Consider the following 14,712-nt stretch of genomic DNA (forward strand, 5'->3'; position numbering starts at 1 on the left):
TGCAAAGACAATGGGAAGGTCCGTATGAAGTTAAGAAGAAAATAAATGACGTAATATACAGAATTAAGAAGTTACCAAACGGTAAACCAAAAGTTATTCACATAAATCGTCTTGCACCATATGCTGGCTCAAATGAAACAGAGGAAGCCCGACTCCTCCAACAGGAGATGAAAGATGCACCACAGCCAAGTTTTAAGGAATTTATGTCAAATTACGCAGAAAGAAAGAGTGCTAGATTCGGCGTGACCACAGAAGTTCAGCAAGATCTGTTTGGTGTTCCAGAAAACGTCTCTCTAGCCCACTGTGTTGCCCAAGACCTCGAGATGACTAAAGGAATCTCGTCCGTATTCAATAGAAAGTTCGGCCGCCTGGACGAGTTAAGGAATCAACAACCTAAAATTGGAAGAGTATTGCGATTGGAAGATGGTCCTCGATCTTTGCTGTATATAGTGACCAGGAAGTCTTATACGGACACGCCAAGCTACGAGAACATATGGCGTGCTCTAACTAATTTGAAGAAAATCGTGTGTAATTATGACATCGAAGATTTGGCTATACCAAAAATAGGCCATGCAGTAGAAAATCTGGATTGGAAGATTGTGAGAAGCATGCTTGAAGTGATCTTCAGAGAAACTGGCGTACGAATTACTGTGTGTTGCATGAACCCGAAGATGTCATACCCTTCAAAGACAGTAGACTGCTATTTCTTCTTGAAGGGTGTATGCAGAGCTGGAGAGTCGTGTAGATTCCGCCATCCTGGGCATCTAGAGTTGCTGATCGGGACGCTCAGATCTTAAGAGGGGAGCAGTGTAACAAAAGAGAAAACTTGGCCGACCGCCGTATAACAGTAAACACCTCGAGAATGACGTCATCGAATGATCTAGGCGTCGGCGGAAAGGAGGAGGAACTTCTCGAACATACGACCCGTAGGCGGAACACGCTGATAGCTAGAGATGGGCGTCGATTGTTCCAGAATAACAACTGGGTATAAATACGGGCATATTTGTAAATACAGTTTAGTCTTAAGCCAAAGTTTGTAAAGTAAACTTGTATAAATAAATAATAAAGTCGTAAATAAATACGAACCGCTAGTTTTATTGTAATTATAAGTAATTACAATAGTCACGTTACAATACTTTTTAAGTTATTAGAGATCAAAGATTTTAATTATTTGTGAAAAAAATGCATGTTTTGAAGAGGTTTTTTGTAAATTACTGAAAAACTTTAAGTTTTTACAAAAAAGTTAATAGTAGTTTAATTCGTATAGCTTATATTCTAAGAATAAACTCTTAAATCACGCGTCTTTCGATTATAGGGCTACAACCCCTTCGCAAGAAAACGACCCCATATTCCCGGCTTAAGACAGAGTTGTTCTTAAAATAATTTAAATTAATTATTTGGCGACTACATATCGTTTAATAATTTATGAGCTTGCAAAATATACGCATCTCAATTATTGAATTGCCATTTTCTTTCTATAGTGCAGTCACTGAAGGTAAAAATCAACTATTACCTTCGATTTCGGTAAATCGCCATTTATTTTCACGAATTGACAATAACAACTTGGGGTTTTAGCCTGGGGTATATGTCACCCCTTCTCGAGAGTGAAAATTACTTTATTAAAAATATCCCCACAAATCGAGAGAGGGACAAATTGTAAGCAAAATTTGTTATATAATGTGATTAAAATAAATCAATACTTTTTGAGTTATTAAAGATCAAATATTTTAATTTTTGGAAAGAAAATGCATGCTTTAGAGCGATTTTTCATAAATGACTCAAAAACTGTAAGTTTTTACAAAAAAGTTTTCATCACTAAAATTGAAGCTAATAAAAAATATAATAAATTGCTTACTTGAAAAACCCTTTAATGTTAATTTAAAGTAAGTTATTGGTAATTAAATGTATATTTTTTTCCGCGACTGTTCACATCTAAGGGTTCAAGCTTAAATAACGGGAAAGAGATGCATTTTATAACACTTAGGTACTAAATACTTGTCAAAGTACTTAGAAATACCTATGAAAAATAAGATCCAGAAAAAGTTGATAGTATCAAAATCCGCTCACCAATTTTCGTGAAAATGAATGGAGATTTACCGAAATCGAAGGTCATAGTTGATTTTTACCTTCAGTGACTGCACTATAGAAAGAAAATGGCAATTCAATAATTGAGATGCGTATATTTTGCGAGCTCATAAATTATTAAACAATATATAGTCGACAAATAATTAATTTAAATTATTTTAAGTACAACCCTCTCTTAAGCCGGGAATATGGGATGGTTTTCTTGCGAAGGGGTTGTAATTCAATAATCGAAAGGCGCGTGATTTTAGAGTTTATTCTTAGAATATAAGCTATACGAATTAAACTACTATTAACTTTTTTGTAAAAATTTAAAGTTTTTCAGTGATTTACAAAAAACCTCTTCAAAACATGCATTTTTTTCACAAATAATTAAAATCTTTGATCTTTAATAACTTAAAAAGTATTTACTTATTTTATTAACTTTATATAATAAATTTTGCTTTTAAGTTGTTCTTTTATTGATTTGTGCAGTTATTTTTTATAAAATAATTTTCACCCCCGAGAAGGGGCGGTATCCACCCTCAGGGTAAAGGCGCAAGGTGGTACCATGTCACCTTTGTTTCTTGACGTATCCGCTAACCACTAACCAATTTTCGTGAAAATCGATGAAGGTTCACCGAAATTGAAGGCTAATCGTTTATGTTTACCTTCAGTGACTGCACTATACAAAATAAATTGCAATTTACTGATCTAAATGCGCGTAATTTGGAAGCTTATAAATTATTAAATGATATGTAGTCGCCAAATAATTAGTTTAACGCATTTTAAGTACAACTTTCTCTTAAGCCGGAAAGATAGGGTGGTTTTCTGGCGAAGGGGTTGTAGCTCAATAATCGAAATGCTCTTGATTTAATAGTGTATTCTTAGAGTATATAAGCTATAGGAATTATATTCGCAATACGATATATTTTAGGTTTTCTCAGCGTCTTTCTCTTAAGTTAAATCAATTAAAGGGTTGTTTGGGGGTGAAGGGGATGAGCTCAAAAATCGAAACAATATAATTTCAAGAGCTCATAAATAGCTCGTAATTATGCCGCAAAAACCGATTCAATATTCCTATTTTTAAGTAGTGGGGGGGGGGGGCTGACTGAGCCCCCCCCCCCACTAGGGTATTAAATTCCTGCTAAGTGGAACGAGCTCAAAATTTTTAGTTTGCGGAATATGAGAGCTCATAAATAGCTCATAAATCAGGGCTATTTGTTTTTTAATTTTTGCAAGTGGGGGGGGGGGGCAGCTCAACACGGGTGTTTAATAAGTATATATTTATACACGGGCGTTAAATCTTTTATAACAGTGTCTATAGTAATATGAACAGTAATTAAAAATTAGTCAATAACCTAATATTTACCTAATTGACCCGCTCTTAAAACTTCATGTTTTTGTACTTTAAAGATGTGGGGGTGCAAAAATGATTCCACCCTGTGGTATAGGTTGACTCTTCGTATGACGCTTATAACTGCAATTGAGGAAATCTCGTATTGGTCATCGTCGTTTAGAAAAATAGCTGAAAATAAGGAACGTTTTCATTAATATCTATTTCTACTATGTTTAGTATTACAAATGATTATAATATATCTTTAATTGTTTAATTTTACAGTGCTTTTCAGATAAAGCTATCCACCGCAATAACTTTTGGACCACTGATTTTTAGAAAAAAACGCAAAAACACTTCAAAAAATACTTGAAGGCACCCTCTCACCCCCGGTATCATCCCTTATTTTTTTTAAAACTATTTCCACCTTTTTTATTTTATATTTGGATTCTCCTCTTTGTACTGATTTCAGCTTCAGCTTCAGTAAAACACTTTATGCTTAAAGTGATTAGTAAATGAGAAAAATAAATACAAAAGCAAGAAAACTGGATTGAATAAAAATTATTTTTTTAATAATATAAAAATAAGAATTTAATAAGAATATTTAATTCGATAAAATACTTATTTTTTGAGTCATTTGCGAAAAACCGCCTGAAATTGTGTTTTTTTGTTGAAAAATAAACATTTTTACAAATAGCTTGAAAAGTATTGACTTAATACTAGTACACTTTAGAAGACCAAAAATAAGCATTTTTTCAAGATTATTTTCTCAGAACCCTTATTAAAAATTAACATTAATTTATTTATTTATTGTTTATACATATGACCTGGCCTCTAGTGACTAATCCAGGTCGTTTTTTCCTGATGGGATTACAGATATTTTTTTATATTTTTACATTTTTTACTAAATTACTAAATCTGTTTTTACAATTTATTAATTAATTTGCCATAATCTATTAATTACATTTAACAAATACATTTAACAAATTTAAATGTACAATATACATTTGTTAAAATATTTTTGGTACCATCAACTCCCTTCTAAGTTATAAACACAGTCCCTCTATTTTCAGAAGAGAGTTGGTAGTCCTTTTTTTTTTTTTAATGTAAATCAATTTAATTTATTTTTAATTATATATTCAATTCAAGGATTCTCCAGTGAGCCTTAGGTCCTTAGCTAGTGACTCCTTGAACTGTTTATATTTCATTTATATATACTGTATATAAATTTAATTTTCATTTTCATTTTTATTTAGTTTTTAACACATTTAATTCAGTGTTTTTAATAATTATATTATTTATTGAATTATTATTTTTATTTATTTATTTTATATTGAATTATTATTATTATAATTGTAAATAACTATTTTTGAATTTATATTTTTTTTATTTACTTTAACTTTATCTTACTCAACTTCATTAATTAACAACAAAAAAAATAATTCAAAATTAACAACAAACTTTTTACATATTAATATCTAACTCTTAGAGAATACAAAAATATATATTTTTTATTTATGCACGTATATTGTAGAGGGCGCCAAAGTCGAGGACTCGAAAAGAAGTAGTTCTGATGGCGGACAGTTAATCTCAGGTTTGGAATCTCTGAAACAAAAAAATCGTACGGCATTCCGCGGCATTTGAAAAAGGAAGGTCCCTTAGGAAGGTGACAATTTACCACCGTTAGTGAAAAATTCGGCAAAAAAATATTTTAGGGAAATTTGAAAACATTTTGTGAAAAAATCGCCCGTCTTTCATCAGTTTTTCATGGTTAAAAAATATTTTTTTTTTTTTTTGGTCAAATTGTGGTAAATTGTCACGTAAGAAAGCTTCCTTTTTCAAACGCAGTACGATTTTTTTGTTTCAGATATCCCAATCCTGAGATTAACTGTCCGCCATTATTTTTCGAGGCATCGATTTTGCGCCCTCTACAATATTAGTTCACGTGCATAAATGAAAAAAGGTATATCTTTGTCCTTTCTAAGAGTTATATAATAATATGTAAAAAGCTTTATGTTCATTTTTAATAAACGTCTTCTAAAGTGTACTAGTACCTTAAATAAAGAAAATCTATATAACAAAACTTGCTTATAATTAGTCAATTTATCCATTTCCGGACTTATTTTAAGCGTATGTCTTTCATCCTCGAGAAGTGAATGTCTTTCACCTCCCAAGTGAAAGCAACCAACGATACAAATTCAACTTTGAAGTGTAGGATAAGTAGAAAATCCAAGTTGTCAAGCAAATACGTCGTGACGCTGATAATTACACTCCAAAACGGTCATTTACTAGGCAATTAATGTATTCATGCACTGTTTATGCTAACATAAAACTTACATTTTTAATCTTTATTGGTATAGAATAAAATAGAACAAAAGATAATAAATTATTACTTTATTACATAGTACTATTCTATGAGATGAACAACTTTCTTCGTGCACAAATATCACCGAATGTATATAATTTTATTAATACATTTCATACTTCATTTTCAATACTGCATACGCAAAAACCTTGCGTGGAGTTAAAAAGTTGCAAAAATTGTTATTTAAGTTATAAATTGTGAATTTGTGCCTAATCATAGTCGATAACTGTAAGTGTACAAGATCTAATTAATTTCTTTATTAAAAACGTTGTGAATTTAATATATTGGGACAGTTTGTTAATTCTATTATAAACAATTTCTCGTTATCAGTGGTTTCACGTTAATTACACCTGTCGTGATACAGACCCATATACCTGTTTTTGCAGGTGGTCAGGGTTGGATCCTTTTTATTGACAAAGAGTGTTTAATGAAATTAATTAACCATGGAAAAAATGTCTCACAAACATATTCTTCAGCAATATCAAAAGTTCAGTTTCCATCAAAAGAACAGGCGGTCACTTTTAATGCACTAGACAATACCAAACTCCAAGACTATCCCATTGGGAAATATAATTCAACCCAAAAATATTATATTCTGCCCTCGACTGTCTAACAATCGCATCTGTACTTACCTATATAGCAAACAACTGGTAGAAGATTTCACGACCAACAGTGGATACATTAAAATTTAAGGTGAAATTGTTCGAGCTAGGAAATTAATAACACCAGCAGAGAGGATTGTTCTGTCCAACGTGTGCCCTTCCATACCCCATGAAATACTAATCAACGAATTACAAAATATTGGTTTAGTAGCGCCTTCACCTATGACTATTTTCACTAAAGATATTCAACCTCTCATCTTTACCGACGAGCCCAGGGAGGTTGAAGAGGGCGAAACACATTTCTAAGAACTGGTGTTTGGGTCTTTGATTCTATTCAAAAAAAAATTTTTCCCAGCCCGAAATGGTGGATGTGTGAATTATTCGTAAGGGGATTTTTCCACATTCTCTATTTCATTTGTTTGATTTCACCTATGACATTTCTTAAAATTAGTGCCAGCTTATCTGAACATAATTCTCAGCTTTAGGAGGCAAATATATATCAGTCCCCATAATTTAACACTTCCGGAATCATTTCTACTTGAGTTTGAAATACGTCCTATAGGATTTTCATATCACAAGATGGCTTGGTCTGCTACAACTGCAAGATAATAATAATATCGTATGGCATTTTTGCCGGGGAGATCCTTTCGGATAGTTCCAGCGCCAATTACATCTTTAACCCTGTTTCAAGTAACTAGTGTCGATGTACACTAGCCCAGGGGGACCGACGGCTTAACGTACTCTCCGAGGCACGGTGAGACGGCTCGTGTCATTATTGGAAATGAAAATGGTTTGTCTTTGGCAGGGATCGAACCCACGTCTACTGGCTTATGAGGCCAGCGTTTATGCCGTTACCCACGGCCGCTCACACAACTGCAAGAAACCTGGCCACAAAGCATCTCAGACTTCTTTGCTTCTCCTAATTGTGTCAATTGTCATATGTCATTTAACCGAGATTTTCAACCCCTACACCGTCAACTTTTTTCATAAACCACATCTGATACAATTTTCTCTTTCCTTTGCTTCATCGTTCATGAATACCACTACATCTATTTCACTCCCAATTGTCGATAAGCAACTTCATCTCTTTAATACTTCATTCGTACTTCATTCTCCCACATTCTCATTAATTCACACCTGCTTTACTTTTCCAAAAATTTTTAGCTCCTATAACGCATATAACATCTTTCAGAATTGATTCTCATTCCAGCCAACCTCTTCTTCTTAGTCTTAATGTTGTTCTGAAGCTATTTCCTTGTGGCATTTTTATGATTAACTATTTAGATGGAAAAAAGCCACAATAAATTGAAAAAATAATTTTATTAACGTTTCGAAGCCCAAATCGGGTTTCGTTGTCAAAATACAAAATACTACTAAAATAAACAAAAATGTTGTTGCTAAGTAAAAAAAATTCTTCTAATAATTTATTCAATCTGACTCATTTATATTGGCAATTCAGACGTATACTATACATTTTAAAGTAGAAGACTTTAAAATGATATCGCCAATATTTATGAGTTGCGTTCCTGGGACGACTTTAATAAAAGATAGTTTATTCGATTACATGAAATCAATCCCAACTCAAGAATATCCGTCACAAAAAAATTATAGCATGTGATCTGTCTTTAAAAAAACAACCAAATGCAACGATGACAGTAAAATTCTCGCGTTAGAGATTCCATAGTAAATCACGAGGTTTTTTCCAAAGAAAAAACCTCGTGATACTAACCCGACATCGTAAGTATTTGGTCTTATCTAATTTACCTTCAAAAAACTAATACCAAATTCTGACTTTAAAATGTTTAAATTATAAATAATATTAATAATACATTGAAATTGGGCTTCGAAACGTTAATAAAATAATTTTTTCAATTTAATTGTGGCTTATTTCCCAACTTCTTAGTCTTATCTCATAGCTTATCGATTAGAAAACTCATATCATAAAAACACACTACACATCTTTCATGGTCCAATATCACAACATACTCTGTCAGACTTCTCATACCCTCCAACTCCCTCCCATATTTTACGATCACTTTGATGATTCATTTTCAAGCAATTTGATGTCAGGTCTCTGAAGGACTTAGTTTCATCAAGCTATTTTAGTCTCATTTTCAGTCAGATACAAAAAACAGTATTTCTTTAATTATCATATTACATATTCCATATTTATCCAATTTATGTTGGGTCCACTTCTAAGCAAGTTATCAGTCATCAAACAATTGTGCTCCAATTAATACTTTTAGAATTGTACACATATGTACACATTACAAACAATTCTGTGTTCTTAGACGTTTATACGTTTAAGGCCTTTCCCATTATTTGTCTAATTGTATTGATATCATACCTCTAATACAACAACTATTGGTATTGTTGACTGCATAACTTCTGGTAACGTAAACATTTTATTTTCCTATTTGATTACTTAATTAATGGATTATTTTAAACAATTTTTTCATCTTTTAGAACAAATTTAACTACAACATATTTAGAGATACTGTTTTTATCTTAAATATTAAAATTTTTTATCCTTAAACGTTGTGACTGAAATAATAATAAAACTAGGTTGCATTGACAGTTCTTAACGTCATTTTAAGTTGCTCTTGAATTCAGTTGTCAGTTTGCCATTGAAATCCAATATGTGAGGTTTTCTCCAAAAAAATTACAACCACGTAAGAAGAGTCCTGTGTTGCCCTTCTTCTTCTTTGGGTGCCGCCTTCTTAGCGAAGTTTGTCGATGACTTCTGCAAAGTCTTCTCTATTTTGGGCTTTTCTTATTAGACTTTGAAAGTCTAATCCTGTCCATTATTTGATGTTGCCCTGGGCACATAATATATCCACACAGAAGCGAATCTGACTGTCGTTTCCATTGATTTTGTTGGGACCGAAACAATTGACCTTGTGCACCAGTTACAGAATAGAACTTGATCTTCTAAGTCTAAGGAATAGACCATTCCAAATTAGGTAATATTTTTGACAAGTTGTTATTAATTAAATATGAAATATAAAATTTAACTATAAAATATAAATAAAATATAAAATAAAACATATATAAATATAAAATTTAACTATAAACAACTGTCACGTCAGTCGCAAAAGTGAGGTTGCACCAGTTACGTTGACACATGAGCATGAAAATTATGTTACCGTTTTCGGCAGGAGTTTCGCTTCTGTATGGTTATTTATTCTGTGCCCTTGGTAACATCCAGGCATATCTATAATATCATTTGAATTTTATATAAATATGCAACACAACATAATCATTTACATTTAAAGGGTTTTTAACCAACACATGTTGGTGGCTCAGGCATGCAATTTTTGTAATTATGGGCCTCTTGTTTTTTAAAACCTCTGTCAATTTTTTTAACTTGTTTCTCAATTAATTAGGTTATACTTAATTTTAGGGATTTTAGAACACTGATGATGGATTTCTTAATCCGAAAACGTTTTGTCTCATTGTGACCCTTATTTAGGGTATTTTAAAATATACCTTTTACAAAAAGCATAGTATTTTTGAGATTTATGGTATACAGCCAGCTACAGGAAGTTTATTTTCCTCTGGGAGAATATTGTAGTGAAAGAAGCGGTCATTCTAAGTTTTTCACCAATGATTGCACAAAAGTCAAGCCCCGTGTCATAATCACAATATTGTAAGATGTGAATACATTTTGGTTTGAAAGGATAAATGTTGTTTTGCTTGAATATTTCAGTAAGTGACTTTTGCTAAAGCTAACTTCCGCTGCTCTTTTTTGTAAACTTAACTTTGGATTTTCCCTTAAGGCGGGTTCTCACTTGTCAGTTTCGCTGATGCAGTCTGACGTATTCATTAATAATTAAAAATAAAAAGCGAGGTTTGTATTCACACGTTTCATGTTTTGCTATATTTAGTATGCAGTTGTTAGTCCAAACATTTTATATCGTGGTGATGAAAATTATTAAGAAAATTGGGACCAGCTGTTCGCAAAGTATGTTTACAATTAGTAAATGAATTACATAATATTCTAGTGAATCAAAGGAAAGAAAACGTCGTAGATGATGGGTCAGGTCCTGAATATTGCGAAGAAATAAATGGAGTGCTAGTGAAACTATATTGAAAGAATTAGCTTTCAAAGATTGTGATTCATATACAAACCACTTAAGAATGAACAAAAAATTTCAAGAGATTTTGCAAAAAATTGCTCAAAAACTACAAAAAACCAACACCATTATGAGAGCATGATCAGTCAAAATGAGGAACAGTGGTGAAAATGGTTTTCACTTTAACTGAAAGTATGAATGTAGAGTTCATTTAATATTAAAATGTGTTCTCATGTTCACTACTTGTTCAGTATCACTAAATCAGTTAGACTGCGTCAGCGAAACTGACAAGTGAGAACCCGCCTTTACTGGCTGCATAGCTAGGGCAATAGCTGCATCAAATACTATTGACTGTAATACATCCAACTCCCACAGAAATCACGTTGCCACTATCGCGCTAGCGCCACTGTCGGCTTGAAGTGAAACTACGTTTTGAAAATGTAAAATTTGATGTAAACATTCACATTTAAAAAATGAATAACCATTTTCAACCAATAACCAGAGAAGGTTCCCATTGTTTTCATTCTGGTGGGGTGTAGAATAGCATTATGTTGTTTTATATGCCATTAGAGTGAAAACTTAGTCTTATTCACATTTAATTTTATAAATTTTTGAATAACGAGCTAATTTTGCTAAAGTAATTTTGAAATAAAAATAGTTCAAACACTTATACAAAAACAATAATAAAGCAATTATTTTATAAATGTAAGGTTAGATTGCTCTGGTTATCACCGCACACCACTAGATGGCGCTATATCGTTTGCTTCCTCAAATGTAATGGGAAATGTCAAGAGTTATATTATGTATTACAGTCAATAGTATTTGGCTGCATCATCGTCCTCATTAAACGTCGTTTTCGATCTTTGTTTGTTTTCAACAGATCCTGTCTCATTGAATTTCTTTATCAGTTTCTATAATCCATTCCACGTAACGAGTACATCTGGATATTTTTGATTTAATATTTCAATCGCATGTCAGTAACGAAATAACTCCAATTCCATATAGTCTAGGCGCCAGAGGGGTCACCGTGTCCTTTTCAATTCTGATGGACAAACTCAACGGTTTCTTATGGATTTTTGGCTGCTGATTACGAATTTCGAGGGTGGATTTCGATCCGAGTGGTCAAAAAATTGTTATAAACAATTTAATTGTTTATAAGGCTCTGGCTCATAAACTAAAAGAGATAAAAAAATGTTTCAAATAAAATGTGTCCCTTAATAAAAAACAAAGAAAAAACCGTTTACTAAACTTAAATCCCATAATTAGAACTTAAGATATTGTAAAATTAGTGCACAATGCAAATTGCAAATTTCAAAATAAGTATTTTTCGAAGCTTTATCGATCGTAACTCGGCTTCTACGCATGCAAATGAGCCTTACAGGGTCTTCTTTTAAAGCTTAATTAATAAGCTTTCAAACAAAGTTTCTTAAATTACTTTATCTTCATTTATTTTAAAGCTGTACCCGTTTGAAATTATATTTTCTTAAGAAAATTGTACATTAATTTGTTTATAAGGGTTTCAGGCAAATTTGAGCTCTAAACATTTATACTTTAATTAACAATAATGATAGAAGAACTCAAAAGGAACAATTTGAGCTTAGAAAATGTTCGTAAGTTTATTTTTGGCCAAGATATCGATATTTTAATGGCGCGCTATGAAGCGCAAGATCGGCTTAGAGTCAAGTAAGTATGTATTCTTCGACGCTTTATCGATCGTAACTCGGCTTCTACTTATGAAAATGAGCCAATATGTGATATCAATATAAAAATGGACCGAGTTCTTTTGCAGCATCATCATTGCATATAAAACGAGCATTTATGATGTGGCGGCATACACACAATTGACGGGCCTTGATGATGCTCCAAAAGAACTAGATCCACTTTATATGGATATCATATAGATAATTAGACTCTGAAGCCCCAAAAAGTTTTAGTTTTACTGCCTACAAAAACAGACTTAGTACCACCATGCAACTGTTAAAATTTCTCTAAGAACTTATGCAGATGTAAAAAAGCTGAGATTCCCTGTATATCTCTATGCAGATGCATGAAAAAAATGTTTGTAAAAATAGTATTAATAAATAATATTAACTTACTTTTTAGTTATACTTCTGAAATATTAGTTTTTAATGTTTTTTTTCTCATTTAGTACAAAAAATAGATAACAAAGTAAATAGAATGAAAGGTGATACGAGGTATAGTATAATGATTTAATTATAAGAATTATATGATAAAATTTTATTAGGATCTTCAAAAATGAAAAATGAAGATAACGTATGTATATGATCTTGCGCCTCATAGCGCGCCATTTAAATATCGATATCTTCGTTAAAAATAAACCTACGAACATTTTCTTAAGCTCAAATTGTTCCTTTTGATTTCTTCTATTATTATTGTTAATTAAAGTATAAATGTTTCTAGCTCAAATTTGCTTGAAATCCTTATAAACAAATTAATGTACAATTTTTTTAAGAAAATTATAAATTCAAACGGGTATAACTTAAAAAAAATGGAGATAAAGTAATTTAACAAACTTTGTTTGGAAGCCTATTAATTAAGCTTTAAAATAAGACCACCTAAGGCTTATTGTCATGCGCAGGAGCCGAGTAACGATCGATAAAGCTTCGAAAAATACTTATTTTGCATTTTTCAATTTGCGTTGTGCACTAATTTTACAATATCTTGTTCTAATTATGGGATTTAAGTTTAGTAAACGATTTTTTCTTCGTTTTTTATTAAGGAATAAATTTTATATTTGAAACATTTTTTTATCTCTTTTAGTCTATGAGCCAGAGCCTTATAAACAATTTATAAACAATTAAATTGTTTATAACAATTTTTTGACCACTCAGATCGAAATCCACCCTCGAAATTCGTAATCAGTAGTCAAAATTCCATAAGAAACCGTTAAGTTTGTCCATCAGAATTGAAAAGGACACGGTGACCTCTATTTGGCGCCTAGACTAATAACACTTTATAAGATAAATTCTTTGTTGGGTGCTTAACATTAGCTTGTCGAAAAAGAATGACAATTCCCAAATTATTTATCGGAGTTGACAGTTACTAAACTAAGCTATATTAAAGCTTAGCAACACTAGATTATGTTGTTACGATTTCGAACTTAGTGCAAAATTTTATAGGGGTTTACATAAAATTGGCTACAAAATTAAGCAGGTTTTGAAAAACTTGAGTTTTATGTGGTTTTAGTGTTTTAGAAGAAGCAGAACTTTTTATCAAGAATGACATTTTTCGCTAAAATTCAAAATAAAAAAGTTTTTCCTCTTTTGCACCCCATCCGTGGACACACTGTATAAATAAATTTAAACGGAAAGACAAGCCAAAAACAATTTGAATTTCGGGACAACAAAATATTATGTATCATTGTATCATATTTGTATCTGAAAACTTACCGATGTTGACAGGCTTTCTCCTTATTCCCTCAATAGCCACCACTAAAATCACAAATATAACTACCCTTGCACATTTGAACATTTTAACGAGAAAGTGATTCACGTTAAACTCGTGAAAACAATTTAACTTTTAGCAGAAATTCTTTCGAGAGACATTTCGCGTGAAGAGGTCGTTGTTTTTGTTGCTTTTTAGTTTTATTTTAAGCTTTCCGTATAGTTTCACGCGATGTCAGCTGTGAATAAGCTGTAGAACATCGCGGCGGCGACGCTACGTCCACTATCTTTGTTTCTCTCTGCTTCTAGTCCATTCACTCACGATAAAATACTGCTAACGTCCAAATTTTAAAAAACCGCTTGGATTGACATGAAATTTGGCATATACATAGCTAACGTGTGAAAAAAAAACGTGATATTGTGCCGATGTGTGTTTTTGGCCTGGGGGAGTTTCACCCCTTCTCGGCAGTGAAAATATACGTTCAAATTAAGTCCGACAGTTGATAAACTGACTAATTCTAAGCAATTTTTGTACTATAGAGTTTTTTCTCTAAGTCAATACTTTTCGAGTTATTTGTGAGTTAATATGTTCACTTTTCAACAAACAAATCACGTTTTCAGACGGTCTTTCGCAAATAACTCAAAAAGTAAGTATATATTTTATCGGAATAAGCATTCCCAGCAAAACTATAGCTTGTAAAAAAGTGAAAAAAATAGTGAATGTACGAGGTCTGTAGACTCAGAAGGAACAGAGTTGTATAGGTAATGAAAAATAGGTTCGTATTCGTCAAATTCCAAATCGAATCTTTCAACGTGAAATAACCAAAAATTAAGCTTTTTCGGAAAAAAATCAACCACTATATTAAAG

The 14,712-nt window shown here is 32.0% G+C and overlaps 1 protein-coding gene across 2 annotated transcripts in view; it reads right to left on the reverse strand.

Annotated features, from left to right (window-relative positions):
• The window catches only part of LOC114349528 (glutamate receptor ionotropic, kainate 2-like), a 207,818-nt gene extending 193,719 nt beyond the window's left edge, over positions 1 to 14,099 (reverse strand). For both annotated transcript variants that reach the window (XM_028299934.2, XM_028299933.2), the window contains exons 1-2: positions 13,851 to 14,099; positions 3,434 to 3,589 (exon numbers count right to left, since the gene is read on the reverse strand). In XM_028299934.2, the coding sequence (XP_028155735.1) occupies positions 3,434 to 3,589; positions 13,851 to 13,932 (238 nt within the window). In that variant the 5' untranslated portion in view covers positions 13,933 to 14,099. The remainder of the gene's footprint in view (positions 1 to 3,433; positions 3,590 to 13,850) is intronic.
• Between the last annotated feature and the right edge of the window lie 613 nt (positions 14,100 to 14,712).

The sequence above is a fragment of the Diabrotica virgifera genome, chromosome 1, assembly GCF_917563875.1.
Source record: "Diabrotica virgifera virgifera chromosome 1, PGI_DIABVI_V3a".
Lineage (NCBI taxonomy): Eukaryota > Metazoa > Arthropoda > Insecta > Coleoptera > Chrysomelidae > Diabrotica > Diabrotica virgifera.